This window comes from Physeter macrocephalus, chromosome 7, assembly GCF_002837175.3.
Source record: "Physeter macrocephalus isolate SW-GA chromosome 7, ASM283717v5, whole genome shotgun sequence".
Classification (NCBI taxonomy): domain Eukaryota; kingdom Metazoa; phylum Chordata; class Mammalia; order Artiodactyla; family Physeteridae; genus Physeter; species Physeter macrocephalus.
This window is the reverse complement of record NC_041220.1, coordinates 113,760,501-113,778,510: the sequence shown is the minus strand read 5'-3', so window position 1 is coordinate 113,778,510 and position 18,010 is coordinate 113,760,501. Positions and strand designations below refer to the sequence as shown.

Sequence of the window (18,010 nt, the reverse complement as noted above, 5' to 3'; positions counted from 1 at the left end):
GGTAACCACAATTACAAAAAAGAAAAAGAAAGAAAGAAAGAAAGAAAGGAAGGAAGGAAGGAAGAAAGAAAAAAGAAAGAGAAAGAAAGGGAGAGAGAAAGTGGGAAGGAGGGAATTCACAGGCAGAGGAGGAAGAAAGGCCATGGCAAGGCAAATTTAAGGAAATAAAAGGCGAGTTAGTAGAAGTAACAGGGGTGAGGAGGCGACGTGGGCAGCAGGGCAGGAACAGGAGCCAGTTAGCTCGGGGGCGGGGGGCTGGGGTGGGTGGCGACTCGGTGGCTAGTCCAGCCACTTGCCAGGCAGGCACCAGGCGGAGGAGGAGGGTGAGGGTGGGGCTTGGCGAAGGGCAAAGGCTGGGCAAGACTTAAAAGGGAGATGACCCTGGCTAGCTGGTGCCGCCTTTGACCTCCGACGCCCGGGGCAAGGGGACCCAACGGGGGAAAACGGGAGAAAAAGGCCACCCCTGAGACAGTCCCGCGGGCTCGCGAGGGAGGCGAACGGACCGGAGAGGGGAGACCCCTGGGAGCGCCCGGCACCCCGCCACCATGTGCGAGCTATACAGCAAGCAAGACACCCTGGCGCTGAGGAGGAAGCACATCGCGTGAGCGCTCCCCAGCCCCGAGGAAAGGCGCAGAGAGGGGGAATCACCGGCGCGGGGGGCGGAGAGCCGCAGCGGGGCAGGGAGCGGGCGAGCGGGCTGCTGCCGGCGGGGTGCGGGACCGCCACCCGCCCGCCGCCCCTGCGCACGCGCGCCGCCGCCCGCCCGGAGCGCCCCGCCTCGCCTCCGCCCAAGGGGGCTGCCGACCAGCCGGCTCCAGAGCGGTCCCCGCGCTCTGCAGCCCGCCGAGGGGGTGAGGGCTGCCGGCCGGCCGGCTGGGGGAATTGACCGTGAAGGTTGAGAGCCATTGAAGTAGAACACCATTCCAGGGATGGGCTCTGGGAGGGAGACGGCTAGCTCTCCGCCGCTCCCACCACCTCGAAAGTTTTAGAAAACTGAACTCCGAAATATTTTTGACGATGGCTATGAAAACTCATTACGACAACTTTTGTTTAAAGTGAACTTTTTCTTCTTGCACTCTTGGTTAAGAAGTAAAAGGTTAATCCAGCCAGTAAAAAAATTTTGAAACCACTTTCTTAAGAGTAAGATGCCACTTACTCACCTTGGTCTCCCCAGCTGCGCCCTCATTACAATTTAAAGATGCAATGTTTTCTCCGGTCTACTTTTGTTTTACTCGTGTTATAGACGACTTGGTGAGCGTACAGGACCGAACCTTAGGTCAGACCTGGGCTCTGGTCCTAGTAGTGTCAAGTTACCTTGTGATCTGATTTGAGCTTTGATCTGATCTCAACCCAGGAGGTTTCTAGGTGGTTTAGGAGACTAGTTAAATCTCTCTCAACCCCCGCAATAGGGTCAAAATGGTCAGATACCTCATTACCGGATCACCTCCTTCCCTTTTTCTAATCAGCACTCCTTTCTGTTAGTTTTCAATCCTATATAGTTAGATTCCAATGAAAACCTAATGATTTCTGACGTGAGCAGAACAAATTCTGTGAAAGGAGGAATGGTAGCCATGGAATGAGCGAGAAAGAATTTCACCTGAAGTCTGAGTGAGAAGGTGGGAAGTACATTAACAAGGAGGCAAGGTGAAGTCCGAAGTTTTCAGCCCACGTTCATAACGAAGGGTTTTTCTGGATTTTAACTTGTAGGTATAAACTAACAGCTGAATTTGAACCAAGAAGAAATTCTCATTAAATATTAGTTTCATTTTAGCTAATGATGCTTAATCTTAGGTAATTTTAAAATTTAATTACCTATTCACAATAATCACAATACTTTCTAAACAGTTGCATATCCATTTAATATGTATCTAATTACCCTCTAAACTACCTCCAATGCATGTGGTATTTTTTGTGCATGCAAAATCACTAAAATAAAAATAATATTTTGTTTTAGTTTCTAAATGTCCATAGAACGAAGTTCAGAAATCTCTGTGATGTTTCTATGTTGCTAAAATCTGTACTCCAGCCAGCCATCCAAATAACCAAAAATATGGATGACTTTTTATTATGCTGAAAAGACTGGGTTAAAGGGTTAGAATAATAATTGGATTTTATTATTTAAGAAAGGGAAATCCATTTGATGCAGGACAAATACCCATCAAAAAACATGAAAATGATCTGTAAAATCTCCTGCATAGTATTTAACACTAAGTTATTTGTATTTAGCTTTTAGTGCTATTCATTTCTCTACAAATTAGATTAGAGGGAGAGATTAGATTAGCAAGCAAGCCCTGTTTTGGGCTATGGCATAAGACAGTCTACCTTTTTTTGTTTTTCTTCCAATTTTATTGATATATAATTGACGTACAGCACTGTATAAGTTTGAGTTGCACAGCATAATGATTTGAAATCATCATGAAATCATTATCCCAATAAGTGTAGTGAATATCCATCTCATATTGATACAAAATTAAAGAAATAGAAAAAAAAATTTTACCTTGTGATGAGAACTCTTAGGATTTGCTTTCTTAACAACTTTCATGTATAACATACAGCAGTGTTAATTATCTTTATCATGTTGTACATATAAATTTTATCCCTAGTATGAGTTTTTCTATGAGTTTATTTTTGAAGTATAATTGACCTACAACTCTATGTTAGTAACTATTACACAACATAGTGATTCAATATTTCTGTACATTTCAAAATGTTCACCATGATAAATCTAGTTACGATCAAGACGGTCTACTTTCAAATTCTGGTTTTCTCACTGGCTGTGTAATCTTGAACCAAGCTTCTTAATTTTTCGGTGTCTGTTTCCTCAACTATAAAAATGAGAATGATAATAACTCATTATTGTTGGGAGGATTAAATGAGATAATATTTGTAATAGCTGTCAGTTCCTGACAGATAGGAAGGCTCAAAAAAAAAAAGTTTGTTTTTTTTCCTGGTTGAACAAAATTTCTCAAAGGAAAATTAGTTATTGGTTTGTGTAATTAGAGCTGTCAGAGTTGATCCTTGTGCCTCTAAATAGAGTTGTCAGATCATGGCACATTTAATATAACAAGCATAAGAAACGTGAGCAGCGTCACGGATGGGGGATTAAGGTAAAAGTTTCCAGGCTAAAACGAAATGAAAAAAAAAGTATATCACCCAGGTTGTGTTTTCCCTTTCTTTTACATAATTGTAATTTTCCACTGATCGTGACCTTCATTGAGAAGGAAAAACACTGAGCAGTCCTACCAGACCAAAGTGTTTCCTTTCATTATTTCTAGGCCCTCCTGCAAAGTTTTCTTTGCTGCGGATCCCATCAAAATAGTGCGAGCCCAGGGGCAGTACATGTTTGACGAGAAAGGTGAACAGTACTTGGATTGCATCAACAACGTTGCCCATGGTAATGTGCTGTCTTCGTCGTGCCTTGAAGGATACGTTTCTGGAGTAAGGCAGACTTGGCACCGTTGCTATTTTGTCCCAGGAATTGCAGTGGCTGCAGTTCCTCGGCTGAACAGGGCCAGTAGTCCTAGGCGGGGAAAAGCTAGAACAAAATGTGGGACAGGAACAGGATCAACCTTTTTTTTTTTTGCTTGCTTCAGAATGCCCCTCACTTCCCAGGCATTTAGATTTGCAACTCATTTTGGGGGCTTTTGTCTTCTAAATTTTAGTGGGACACTGCCACCCAGAAGTGGTCAAAGCTGCCCAGAAACAGATGGAACTACTAAATACAAATTCTCGATTCCTCCACGACAACATTGTTGAGTATGCCAAGCGCCTGTCAGCAACCCTGCCGGACAGACTCTCTGTTTGCTATTTTACAAATTCAGGGTATGTTCTGAGGTTTTCCACCCATCCCCATTCCCAACCATCTCTGTTTCCTCTCTTTTCTGTTTGATTGCTGGTGGAGTATAAATATCTAAAAAGGTTTCCTGAGGTTCTTGCCGTTGACTAATGACCCCACATGGGGGACCTGACCGTTCTGGTTCTTTTGCTTTGGCCCACCAGCCCTTTGTAGATAAGATACCTGACAGCATGTTCCAGGACTCCTGACACAGCCTATAACAACAGTCCCATGATTAACAAGTGCATGCCACTCAGCTTTTTATTACCACAGCTTCCTTGGTGAAAGATGGGGAAAGCATACCCTTAAGTATCCCTAAAGGATAGATACTTGGGTTGTAACAAAATATTGGCAAAAATATTCAAGTCTGGTGTTCATGTGAGAAAACCTAACTAGTCAAATGGCACCCACTTCTTTGGTCAATAGAGTAAGTAGCTAAAGAATCTAGATGAACCTAGATAGTCCTTTCAAAGCATGAATAAGGCATTTTGGCAAAGAAAGAACTCTACTAAACAAGTTATATAAGTTTTATAAGATTTTTGATTGATTTTTTTTCCTTAGGCAATAAGCATTTCCCCAACACAAACACAAAGGAGGAATGAGTCCATTCAAGTGAATAGATATGTCCATTCTATGGAATATTCTATGGAATATTATACAGACATTAAAAAGTATGTTTTTGAAAATACATGTTTAATGACAGGAGAAAAACTCACCTGTACAATGTTATATTGGGAGGAAATCTGTCTATACAGCATAAATTTAAAATGATATATATGTACCTATGAATTAAAACTATTAGAAATCCTGTGAATGTTCTATTATGATTCTGTGATTCATTTTCTCTTTTCAATGAGATACCTTAAAATCAAATAACCAGAAGAGTGGTTTATAACCAGAAGATTTTTCTTTTTTCTCTGTAAAGAATTAGGACATTTTTGGATCTAATTTGTTGTTCTAAGGCATTCTTGCCTTCAATAAATTAAATATAATATTTGGCTTTCACCTCTGAAGAATCCTATACTGTCAAAGAGTGGTTAGCCTTAGAGAGAGGGCAGTGTCACCAAAGACTGGAGGTGACAGAACCTGGAGTAGTACAAAGAACAATCTGGAAGTTAAACAGGCTTTGGAATCCTCAACTTCGTAAATAATGGTTTGAAAGATTTTTAAAAGGGCTTGTGTCACACTGTCCCTTCTCCCTCTGCTCTCTTAATAGATCTGAAGCCAATGACTTAGCCTTACGCCTGGCTCGGCAGTTCAGAGGCCACCAAGATGTGATCACTCTTGACCAGTAAGTCTTGAACACAAGACTTCTAAGCAGGAAACGCCTTCAGAGACAAAATTATATTGATCCTCTCCATACTAATACCATAAGCGTGTATGGAGGAGGCTGGATGCATGGCACAACGATTTTTTTTGTCGTTATGTATAGGTTTCAAGGCCAGCTCAGGCCTGAGGACACTTAATTCCTTCCAAGTACTTGGAGGCTCTTTTGGGTGCTGTGGTCATGGTCTCATGGGCTTTGCATGAATCAGGGTTTACTTTTCACGCATTTAACTGTTAATTGAGCCACTGCAATGTGTGTGTAACTCCATCTTTTTCAGAATAAAAATATAATTTCTTAAAAATCCAAGCATTCATGTCACAGTTGTGATTATTCATGTAATTAATTAAAAAGATAACAATTTAGAGCATATATTTTTTCCTTTTTTTCGGCCACACCATGCGGCTGGTGGGATCTTAGTTCCTCGACCAGGGATTGAACCCGGGGCCTTGGCAGTGAGAGTGTGGAGTCCTAACCACTGGACTGCCAGGGAATTCCCTAGAGCAAATTTTAAAGACAACAAATAGCCAAGTAAAAATAGTTCTTTCTCGGGCTGCCCTGATGGCTCAGTGGTTGAGAGTCCGCCTGCCGATGCAGGGGACACGGGTTCGTGTCCCGGTCCGGGAGGATCCCACGTGCCGCGGAGCGGCTGGGCCCGTGAGCCATGGCCGCTGAGCCTGCGCGTCCGGAGCCTGTGCTCTGCAACGGGAGAGGCCACAACAGTGAGAGGCCCGCGTACCGCAAAAAAAAAAAAAGTTCTTTATCATTAATTTGTGATTTTTAATAGTCACTATTTAGTTTTACTTCTCAAAAATGAATTCATTATATTTTAAACAAGAAATTTGATAACTTCCATCTTCAGTGAGATTTAAAAATTTTTTCTACCTTTCCACCCCACTAATCTCAGACACAAAGGGGTGAAGTGAACATGCACCTCATTTCTTACCCTTTATAGGCTTCTCTTGTTTTATGCGTTGGTTGGTGTATTCATTTTCTCTTGTTGCTATAGCACATTATCATAAACATAGTGGCTTAAGCAACATAAATTTATTCTCTTCTAGTTCTAGAGGTCAGATTGTCCAAAATGGGTCTCACTGGGCTAAAATCAACGTTCAACAGGGCTGCACTCCTTCTGAAGACACCAGGGAAGAATCTGTTTCCTTGCCTCCACCTTCTAGAGGCTGCCTGCCTTCCTTGGCTTGTGGTCCCCTCCTTCATCTTCAGAGCCAGACATGACATCACTCCAGCCTCTGCTTCCATCCTCACATCACCTCGTCTGTCTCTGACCACCATCTTCCTGCTGCCTTCTTTCACTTATAAAGTTCTTGTGATAACATTTGAGCCTCCAGGATTATCGCTCCATTTCCATGATCCTTAATTTAATCACGTCTGCAAGGTCCCCTTTACCAAGTAACATTCTTAGGTTCTGAGGCTTAGGACATGGGCATCTTTAGGGAGGGGAGGCATGATTCTGCCTGCCTCCCACAGAATAGATACTGTGACTGCCCTTTACTCCCAGCTACCACAAGCAACACTGCAATGAATGCCCTTGTACATGTGCCTTTATGGACCTTTCTGAGAATTTCTTGGGGATAAAGCACCCAGAAACAAGATTGCTAGGCCATAGGGGTACAGGGTACGGTAAACATTGTTGATTTGACCAAATCCTGCCAGATCAGTCTCCAAAGTGGTTGCACGCTCTACCCAGTGCATGAAATATCCAATTTTCACGTATCCTCACCAAAAACTAAGAATATCCTACCTTCTTTTTTTTTTCTTAATTTTTGCCGTCTAATAGGTATAAAATGATAACAAGGTTGTTGGTTGTTTTTTTTTTTAATTTTCAGGATTTTTTTTAACCTTTTCATAAATTTACTTATTTATTTGTTTGTTTGTTTGTTTATTTATTCTTGGCTGCGCTGGGTCCTCGGTGCTGCGCCCGGGCCCTCTCCAGTTGCAGCAAGCGGGGACCACTCCCCACTGCAGTGCGAGGGCTTCTCGTTGCGGTGGCTTCTCTTTGTTGCGGAGCATGGGCTCTAGGCACGCGGGCTTCAGTAGTTGTGGCTTGGGCTCTGGAGCGCAGGCTCAGTAGTTGTGGCGCACGGGCCTAGTTGCTCTGCGGCATGTGGGATCCTCCCAGACCAGGGATTGAACCCGTGTTCCCCGCACCGGCAGGCAGACTCTCAACCACTGTGCCACCAGGGAAGTCCTTATCACTGTTGTTTTTATTTGCAATTTCTAATTATGAGTTTGAGTATCTCTTCATATGCTTATTATGCATTTGTGACTTCATTTCTGAGAATTACCTGTTTATATTCTTTGCCCATTTTTCTGTTGAGATTTCCATCCTTGCTTTTGTGGTTGCATACATAGTTTAGATGAGAGGATCTCAGCCTTGACTGTGTTTTAGAATTACCTGGGGAAATTTTCTTTTTTTAAGGCCAGTGCCCAGGTCCCACTCCAGACCAATTAAAGTGAATCTCTAGGGACTTCTCTGGCAGTCCAGTGGTTAAGACTCTGAGTTCTCAACACAGGGGTTGCTGGTTTGATTCCTGGTCGGGGAACTAAGATGCTGCATGCAGCACGGCTCAGCCAAAAAAATTAAAAAATTAAAAAAGAGAGCGAGAGAGAGAATCTCTAGAGGTGGATTCCAGTAAACGGTATAGATTTTAAAGTTTCCCAAGTGATGCTGATATGCAGATAGACTTAAGAACCAACATTTTGAACATTAATCTCTTTTAGTATGAGACATTTCAAATGTTTTTTCCCAATCTATCATCTGTCTTTTAACTTTGTCCATGGTATCGTCCAACCTCCAAAAATTTGATTAAATCGAATAGTTGACATTTTCATTCTATGGTTTGGTTTTCTAAGTTTTGTTAATATCTCTCCCCCCTACACACACACACCCATCCCCACCCTTCAGATCACAAAGATGCTCTTCTTTATTTTCTTCTACTACCTCTATAACTGCTCCTCGAATTGACTCCACCAAGAGGCCACTGTGTTACCATTTATGTATGGCTGTGTCTCTGAGCTCACTTCTGTCCCAGTCATGACTTTGTTCTTATTCCAATACCATACTAATTTCATTACTATGGCTTTGTAGCATGTTTTAATCTACGGTAGGGGAAGTCCTCCCTCTTTGCTTTATCTATTCATGGGCCTTTTATAATTTCTTTTCCAGGCCTCCCAATTATATATCTCTGGGCAAGAAACATAAAAGGGAATATCATAGCCATCTGTATTTTAAGTGAAAGAAAGGAATTTCGTAGCCACTGGATTACCTCTTAATCTTAGTTCTTTTTAAAAGACCTCCTGTTCCTTACCAACTTTCATTTGAGCAATTGGATATCCCTTTGAAACCATCCCAGACAGAAACGCAGCCCATTCTGTGATATAAAGTTGTTTTTAAAATTTACTAGAATGTAGCTATCAAATACATTTAAAAAATACATACATCTGAAAGTTCTCATGAAGCTATAGAAATTAATGTTTTACATTTAGATAATCTAATTTAGCAGAGCTAATACAATCCAAAGAAATTGTTTTTTCCTGCTAAAAAGTAACTGTCTATGAGGATACATACTTGGCTTTCTATGTGTTTTATTACCTGAATCAGGAGAGTGGGACAAATTAATGGCCAGTCCTACCATGAAAAATTAGATTCCATATAGTTAAATCTGGCACCAATGTTGAGATTCTCCCTGGATGACGTGCAGTACTATTTTTCATATACTAGAAAAGCATCCTTCTTTGAGTGATTTTGGTTACTGTCCTTTTTCTTTTCAGTGCTTACCATGGTCACCTATCATCTTTAATTGAGATCAGTCCATATAAATTTCAAAAGGGCAAAGATGTCAAGAAAGAATTTGTGCATGTGGTAAGTATTTTGGAATCCAAGAATCAGAATGTTACTACTGGAAGAGTGCCCAGTGATAACCCAGTCCAATCCTTGCATTGAAATGAAACCATGAGAAAGGAAACTAAGATCTAGAGCAGTTACAGATCTTTAGCAAAGATCTGTTTGCTAAAGTCAAAGAGCTAGTTAATGACAAGATGTGGTGTAAAATCCATTGATGAGTACCATACAAATTAGAATAGTGGTAGCGATAGCTCTTATTCACAGCTCTCATTTTATTTTTCTTGCCCCTTGATGTTTAAATTACTTTTTCTATCGCTGAAGCCTATTTGAAACTCGGAGTTGCATCAAGTGTATATGACTGTCTTAAAATTACTCTATGCTAAATTATTATGTAAATTTATTAAGTAAAATAAATATCATTTAATAAAGAAAATAAAGAAACCAAGCTGTTGAAACAGTGAAACTCATTTGGCTTAGTTAAGGATCAGTAGACTTTTTTAAGAGAATCATGAATACATTCTTTCAAAATTTTAAGATCTGAAATTAGCGCTAAGGCACTCTAGTTTTCTGAATGATTACAGTTCGCTATATAGTTGGTAGGTGTTGGTTTATTTTCCATATAGAATTGTTAATACAGTTTCCATTCATTGGCATTTTCAAATAACATAATCACACTTGTTGTTTGAATTTGCCCTTATGTGACTGGGGACGCGATCTTGACTTCTAAGGGCCTAGGAGCAAATCCAAGCTCGTGTTCACAATGCAAAGACTTCAAGTCGCACAGAATTCAGAAACGTTAAGGAAAAAGAGCAAAAGAACCTAGAGTCACTTAAGTCCACGAGTCACCTTTCTACAATATTATGCTCCTTGAGGGAAAGGCCCTTTCTTAAAAGCTCATTTGTCCAGGAGACAAATCATGAGAAACTGTTACCTTTTGATGTTTTCAGGCACCAGCTCCGGATATTTACAGAGGAAAATACAGAGAAGACCATACAGACCCGGCCAGTGCTTATGCCGATGAAGTGAAGAAAATTATTGACGAAGCTCATAACAGTGGAAGGAAGGTTTGTATTTATAGCTTTGGAAACACTTTAATATCTTTTATAAAATAGATTGAAATCATTGTGATACATTGGAGAGGTGGGAAAGGATTAGATCTCAAAGCCCTTTCTGTTCTTCTCTAGTTACCTTTTTACTGAGTTCATATTTCAAAAAGTACATTATTATAGTCATGCCTCTAAGACTATTTTTATTTATCCTGGAAATGTAGTTACTATACCTGTTTCAGAACTGGTGGTCTAATTCTGACCTTCCCACTGGGATGCAGACTCTGGTCCAAAGTGATAGGAGGAGAAAATTAAGAAAGGTGATAGCTCACGGACAGAACATTCCAACTGAGAGTAGCACGAGGGGCTAATATAAGGTGAAGGGAGGGAAGAGGCAGGGTGGCCCTGGGGCCTTGGGGCCACTGCAGACTCCTGGACCCGGGGAGCCTTGGCTCTTCCCTAGAACTGGTTCAACTTTCCTGAAGCCAAAGAGCCTGCGTTAAGACAACGCAGGAAAATGTTCTTCCAATTTGAGTCTGCACTTCTAAAACAAACCAGAATCCTCCCAAGTAGGAAGAAAAGAGTTTCCATTTTCTCAGTCTTCACCCTACTGTCTTCAGCTTAACGGTAATTCTCAGCCCCTTCAGGGGTTACTTACATGGAGTTTTCATGTGATTTGACACATGCTTTGCCTTTCAATTGGCTTATGGCATCAACATGGCAATAAAAAAACCTTTTCAACTGAGATAAAAATGAAGCCTGTGTGTTTTCCAGTTCAAGTATTTTTATCTTAATGACTGGAAAGTCATTTGCCTTTCTTAACTATTTCTTCTTTTCTTGCAATTCGTTTTTCATATCTTAAAAGAGGTAGTCTGGACTAGAACCTTAGTTCCCCCCCTTTTGTTTTCTTAATTGAAGTATAGTTGATTGCTTGACTTCTTATCTCATACTATTTCTATGCTTTCTCTTAATTTAGTGTTACCTATTTTTACTTCTCCTTTCTTAGTCTCTAGAACACATCCTCTTTAGTTCCTTTGTGAACTGCCTAATTTTATTAAGTTGTAAGCCTGGTTCAGGGCAAGAACCAGAAATATAGCGCAATAACTAAGGTTCGTGGCCACCATTCACCCTCTCATCTCCTTAGTGCAAATTCCAGGCTCGGGCAGTCCTAATTTACCAAGCTGAGCAAACAGGCACCCCAGCGATGTGTTTGGAACCTGGGTAAATTTTTAGAGGTTCATATTAAAGACTAATCAAAACATCAGTCTTACTCAGTTGTTCCCAATGAAAACGCTGCATTTACATTAAAAATGGAGAAATGGAAGGCACCCTCTCCACCATTTTCTCGTGATGGTTTCATTGGTACCCTAAAATTTCAGAAACGAATGCTTCAGAATTCTTGCATTTCCAGCGTGGACATCTATTTAATCAAATGGCCAGTTTGTCTCTTGCCATGGGTCCATTCCCAACCATTTTTAAAGTCACCTTCTCCGTAAGAAGTCCTCTTTTTTTAGGGGGTAACGGGAGGAGGACCTAATGGACTTTGACCCCATCTTCTCTTGTGTAGATTGCTGCCTTTATTGCTGAATCCATGCAGAGTTGTGGCGGACAAATAATTCCTCCAGCAGGCTACTTCCAGAAAGTGGCAGAGTATGTACTTGGGCATCCTTGGTCAAACTGAAGGCACTGTGACAATTCTGTAGGGCCATCCTGGTTGTTAAGATATTGAACAACTTCCAGACTAGCTGGTAAATAGCCACTTGGGAGTGCCTGCCACCCAGGACTCCTGGAACTCCTCCACGTCCCCAAGATCCAGCAAATAAAGGGTTTACACAAGGTCCAGCAGGGCGGCCTCCAGAGCTGTGCTCCTACTAACCACCTGGCATCTTCTCTGATGAGTTGGTGTCCAAGCTTTACTAATTAGTAAAAATTTGAAGATTAAACCTGCTGAACACTACTTCTTGTTCACTTCTTTTTCTTCCCTATTAAAATACTGCAGTAGAGCTTACTTTAAGCAGCACAAACCCAAACAATATAGAATATATCTAATCTGGAAATTGTGTGATTATGTTTCAGAGTCCATGACATCACATAGATGTCATTGGGGATTTGAATGCTGAAATGTTTTTAGCAAGGATTATAGACTTCAGGTTAACGACATTTTTTAAGTTTTCAATAGTCTGTATCTTATGGGAGGGTTTGGGGACTCTCAGTGACCTGAAGGCATCAGGCTGCCCTTTTGCTTTTCAGATATGTACACGGAGCAGGAGGTGTGTTTATAGCTGATGAAGTTCAAGTAGGCTTTGGCCGAGTTGGGACACATTTCTGGAGCTTCCAAATGTTTGGTGAAGATTTCGTTCCAGACATCGTCACAATGGGAAAACCAATGGGCAATGGCCACCCAGTGGCATGCGTGGTAACAACCAAAGAAATTGCAGAAGCCTTCAGCAGCTCTGGGATGGAATATTTCAATACGGTAAATTTTGACATCCCCACTTTCATGCTAAGAGGGAAAAATAATGCACGTTCTTATGTTTCTTTCCAATGTAATAAAGAATAAGTCTCACTGTTGCCAGCTAACCACGCCAGGACCCTAGCCAAATTTTGATCTAACCATATTTCATTCTATCTGACACAACCCTCCTTGTATTTTTTTCTTGTGTATCTTTCCCCTTCCTAAAATGTTTCTGTTAATTGTTCCAATGACAGATGGCTGCCCTGCTAAACTCTAGAGGTTATGATATTTCATTAACAGATAATATGATCTTTTTTGTTTTGTATCACATTTAAATTCCCAAAACACTTCAAGGTGATTCACTACTATAAATGTTACAGGGCTGTCATAGGAGATACTTACTAAATTTCTATCTTTGGGAAATTTTATTTCCTTGATTTTACCCCTAAAAGTTATAAGCTTTAAGTTTGGAAAGATTATTATAGTTTGTGCAGTATGTATAATAGGGCTTGTTACAGCTAAAAGTTAGAGTCAAATCTAAGAACATAAATTATTTGGAGAAAATGTCATCGCTTAGCTTTTTTCACGCAGATATTCAAGCACTGAAACCCACATCCTCCTAACTAAACCGCACTCTGAAATCCTTAATTCCCAACACAATATCTGTTTCTGGTTTGGACGAACTTATAAATTCCCCAGAATCCTTCATACCAGTTTTGCAGCTATATATAATTTAGAATTTTATTCTCAATCTTAAATGAATAGAATCATGTTATATTCTAAATCTAAGAAACTAATATCACAAGGGAAATTTTTATTGAAATTATATCTTTACTTGCTTATGTATGAGCCACATTTCTCATAGATGAAGCAATACCACAAATTCAACTCTTCTATTTTCTCATTTATCTTTTTTCCACAGTATGGAGGAAATCCAGTATCTTCTGCTGTTGGTTTGGCCATCCTGGATGTAATTGAAAATGAAGACCTTCAAGGAAATGCCACAAGAGTAGGGAATTATCTTACCAAGTTACTGAATAAGCAGAAGGCTAAACATACCTTGATAGGAGATATCAGGTATATTTATCATAAAGTTGTCATGCAGTTATTCATCTGTCCAAATGAAAATTTATTATATTTTATCTTATAAATTTAAAATAAGTTAACACAAAACCAGATCTAGAAACACTGAAAAAACAAAAACAAAACTCATTTTTCATCCAGAACCCAGATATCATCACTGTTAACTTTTGGGTATATATCTTTCCTGATTTTTATACTTTTTTGAAAAAAATTAAGCCAGGATAATTTCAGCAGGCAAAAGATGAAAAGAAGGAACTTAAGGTAACTCTAAATGATCTATTAAAAATATTTAAAATGACATCCAAGAAAACTCACTATTTTTCATATATATATGAAAACATTTTCATATATATATGTAAAGATTAAAGATTTGTCCTAGCTGATGTCTTGAGAAGCTAAATAGCACGACAAGGTTGTTTTTAAGCCTTCTTTTTTTTTTTTTTTACAATTAAGAGAAGAAAGAAAAACTGGTTGACAAAAACTAACTTGATTCAAAAACTAGGAAGTCCTGTGGACACTAGATTGGTATCTTGGATTAATTAGAACTAATAACAGCTACCCTTTCAAGAGAATCACGTTCAGCTTCAAATCAAACTGAAGTTTGAGGACAGTGTTAATTTTTTGTGACAATGCAGTGCTTAATAAAGTGTGTCAAGTTCCCTTTCTTAACCCCCCTCAGGGGCGTTGGCCTTTTTATTGGAATTGACTTAGTGAAGGACCATCAGGAAAGGACCCCCGCCACAGCCGAAGCTCAGCACATCATCTACAAGTAAACACACCCCTCACCCATTTGGTATCTTGGCCTTAATGCTTTTTTTTACTTCCTCTCATCTCCCCAAATGAGAAAAGTTTAAGACTCGTGCAATTACAAATGTGGGCTTCTTGCATGCGAATATGAAAGTGCTCTCTGTTCACACCATTCTGAAATAATCTTACTTATCATTTGTATGCACTCACATGTATTTCCTGCACTCATTAGGATGAAAGAAAAGCGAGTGCTTCTCAGTGCCGACGGACCTCATAGAAATGTGCTTAAAATAAAACCACCTATGTGCTTCACTGAAGAAAATGCCAAGTTTATGGTGGACCAGCTGGATGAGATTCTAACAGGTCTGTCCACAGGTCTTTAAATAAGATGCCCTCACCCACACTCTGGTCAGACATGACAGTGCACCTTGCACTGGCAAAAGTGAAGGAAGGTGGAAATGATTGTAAAAATAATTGCATGCCTTCATTGTACCATGCACCACAGATGCTGCAGTGTAAGAGTCTTTGAGCTTTGTACCATGAAAATATGGGAAATGCCGTTAATAAAAATTATAAGCTAGGGACTTCCCTGGCAGTCTAGTGGTTAAGACTTCGCCTTCCAATGCAGGTGGTACAGGTTCGATCCCTGGTCAGGGAGCTAAGATCCCACATGGCTCGGGGCCAAAAAACCGAAACATAAAACAGACGGAATATCATAACAAATTCAATAAAGACTTTAAAAATGGTCCATATCAAAAAATCTTTAAAAAAAAATATATATATATATAGGCTATGGGTTAATATAGTTATATAGTTATCTTTTGACTTTGTATTTCACTTATTACAATTTAATGTTTGAAGACTTATGTTTGTCATTCAGAATTATAGCCTGTCATAGGAATTTGTCTATTGTTTACCTCTATTAAATAATTAGGTTAATTTATTTTTCTGTTATGAGCATAAATTGAGATTAACAAGTAAGGTAACAATGTAAAACCATATTGAAAAACATAAAGCACTGTCAAATGTTAGAGCTTTTAGTTATATTTTTAAGATTCTACTTCTCTGCTCCCTCTCAGCCTCTTGGGGTTGGGATAAGGCTAAACCAGGAATCAGTACAGCATACAAAACAGATCATTACTATTTGGAAAGTTGAGAGTCAGCCCCCAGTTATTTGTAATACGGTCACTGTCTTTGGACCAAAAGACACCCAAACTTGGCCAACAGTCCTGACTCCTCTGGTGCCTTGAAGGGACAGGTGGAAGACACTATAGGTTGGGGCAAATCTGTCACTATTACTTAAAACTCATCTCAGAGCTTGAGCATTTTTAGTGGTGCGGCTAAAGAATTATTTTTTAACAAAGTGAACGAGGCAGAGCTAACATAGGCTCAGCGCCACTTGTAATGATGAGATGCTACAATAAGAGTTTAAAAGCAGCTATTTTAACAGTGACACTTTTTAAAAACGTGTACCTCTCTAGTTTTCTTTAAGGGTATCCTTATAGTTAGCAACATGGGGTGTTTTTTTTTAAGGACTTTTATGTTCTTCTGTCTTGTCCATTGTATCTTCCTTGACATAGGTTTAGAAGAAGCCGTCGGAGCCAAAACTGAGAGTGTGATCTCTGAGGATACTCCGTGCAGAACCAAGGTAAGAGTCAGTTACTTAATATTTAGGGCAAAAGTTTAAAATTGGGGGAATTTAAGAAAAAGGAGTGCAAATTTAAAAAAATTGTACAATGACCTCTAGAATAAAACCCAGCTTTGCTGGAGTTGGCTTACTGTTGCAATGTTGAGTGCACAATTAAGGCAAGTGCCTTACCACTTGACAAGAATAAAGCCAAAGAACGATTCTTACCATTCCTATACTCCCCCCACAAGAAAAAGTCAAAAAAAACCCCTCAGGCTTGCAAAGAGGGCCTTCCAAATATATAGAGAGATAACAGATGTCCTAAGCTCCTTCCTGTTTGTCTGAGGGATGCCTGACATTGACTCAAAGTCCCACACACCACTCTTTAATCAGCAAAAGCATCAGCGGTTTGGCACCAAAATGTCAGAGTTTGGGCCTCAAGTGAACTAAAGTAGAAACTTCGACTGGCGGCGGGGCCTGGGAACCATTTGGCAAGGAGTGGCCTAGTTTCTGCATTTGATGTGCTTCCAGCAGAGGGCTTCCCCATTCTCTCCCTGAGCTGCCCAGGGTATGAGAAAGCGCTCCCTGGGTCGGGAAACAGAAAGGCAAAAACTTGAGAGGTTTTGATGCATAATTAGTTATTTGTTTATGACTTCGATGCATAAAGGAACACTCAAGCCCGCCTGCACATCCAGTGTAGTCAGCAAAGTCCTTTTCCTGAGTGAAAAACATGAGGCCCTTTGAATGAAGAGAGCAAGTGATTTGCTAACAGGACGCTTCCGTCTCTTGGTGCAAACACAAACCAATGCTAGAAATCAGTGCCCCTCTGCTGTCTGAGCGTGGCTTATTGAGTCTGGGACAGAATCTCAGCTGTCAGGACCAAGCAAGCATTGAAAAGGAGCTTACAGGGACTTGGTCAGGGAACTAGATCCCACATGCCGCAGCTAAGAGTTCGCATGCTGCAACAAAGATCCCACATGCCGGCGCAGCCAAATAAATAAATAAGTAAATATTTAAAAAAAAAAAAAAAAGAAGAAGAAGAAGAAAGAAAGAAAAGGAGCTTACAAAAAAAGGAGTTCCCCACCAGAAATCCCACTTTGAAGTTAGCACGTGTTTCTGAAATTTTGGCTTTTGCAGTCCCAGATTTTAGGTTGACATCACATTTCAGATGTCTGTGGAAAATAGTAGTAATCAGGATTAGGGAGGAACAACGGGCATTGCTGTGTCGTGTTGTGTGTTGTGTTGTGTTGTGTTGTGTCGTGTCGTGTCGTGTTGTGTTGTGTTGTGTTGTGTCGTGTCGTGTCGTGTTGTGTTGTGTTGTGTTCTCCCACGTGCCGTGTTGCCTGTTGGCCTGTGGAGTCAGCCCTGCGGAGCCTGGAGGCTGGGTGGGTTAGAGGCGGGCTGCCTGCTGGAGTTTCTGTGTCTGTCTTGTAGATGCCTGAGGAAGCCCACTCAGAACCGCTCAGTGACGGCAGCCCGGACCCCAAAGAAAATCCCAGCCGAAAAAGAAATGGATTGTGCACAGATAAACATTCACTGCTCAGTAAGAGGCTCAAGACATGAGAGACGAGCATTTTACAGCAAGATAAATGTCCAGAGTTACGCAGAACGAATGGAAGTGTCCCTTCTGTTAAAGCTCTATTATACCCACCAAAGGAAGAATCTGCATTCCATTCAGAGGTATAAATAAAGTAAATGAGTAATAAGAACAATCCAAGTGATAATCAAACCCTGTCAAGATTTAGCCTCTAGCCTGTTAATTCCTTACTTGAGATTTCTGAAAGTACTTCATTTATTCTGCTCAATTTCAGCTTCAAATGGAATATTTATTAAGTTGGCAGTTTTACTTCTCATGTTTTAATATTTGACATGACAGAGCAAAGTACAGTAGTAGGTTCCTGAACTTTGGAGACTATGAATTCTTTAATGATTTAATTTGTATATATTTATGGACTATAATAAAATAAAAGATGATGTAAACCAAAACAAATTTGACCAGAAAAATGTTTACCGTTCCTTTGCGGAGAA

General features: G+C 40.3%; 1 protein-coding gene across 6 annotated transcripts; it reads left to right on the top strand.

Annotated features, from left to right (window-relative positions):
- The first annotated feature begins 358 nt into the window (after window positions 1–358).
- Window positions 359–17,968, top strand: ETNPPL (ethanolamine-phosphate phospho-lyase). Of its 6 annotated transcripts, XM_055086169.1 has the most exons (14): window positions 359–601; window positions 1,483–1,703; window positions 3,276–3,394; window positions 3,663–3,822; window positions 5,052–5,126; window positions 8,952–9,042; window positions 9,972–10,088; window positions 11,638–11,720; window positions 12,321–12,546; window positions 13,448–13,602; window positions 14,288–14,377; window positions 14,588–14,718; window positions 15,936–16,003; window positions 17,417–17,968. In XM_055086169.1, exons 3-14 carry the CDS (start codon window positions 3,340–3,342, stop codon window positions 17,543–17,545), a joined length of 1,380 nt encoding a protein of 459 aa, XP_054942144.1. In that variant the 5' UTR covers window positions 359–601; window positions 1,483–1,703; window positions 3,276–3,339; the 3' UTR covers window positions 17,546–17,968. The 6 variants fall into 6 exon arrangements, with proteins under 6 accessions (XP_054942144.1, XP_028347964.1, XP_007121644.1 ...); XM_028492163.2 differs by lacking the exon at window positions 1,483–1,703 and having other exon boundaries at window positions 3,276–3,355; XM_007121582.2 differs by lacking the exon at window positions 1,483–1,703.
- The last annotated feature ends 42 nt before the right edge of the window (window positions 17,969–18,010 follow it).

What these genes read in the sequence shown, in the direction of transcription:
- ETNPPL (XM_007121582.2), top strand. Translation starts at nt 546, where the DNA reads ATGTGCGAGCTATACAGCAAGCAAGACACCCTGGCGCTGAGGAGGAAG. An exon ending in GATGTGATCACTCTTGACCA is followed by an intron (nt 5,127 to 8,951) that starts GTAAGTCTTGAA and finishes TTTTCTTTTCAG; the next exon opens with TGCTTACCATGGTCACCTAT. An exon ending in AGAAAGAATTTGTGCATGTG is followed by an intron (nt 9,043 to 9,971) that starts GTAAGTATTTTG and finishes TGATGTTTTCAG; the next exon opens with GCACCAGCTCCGGATATTTA.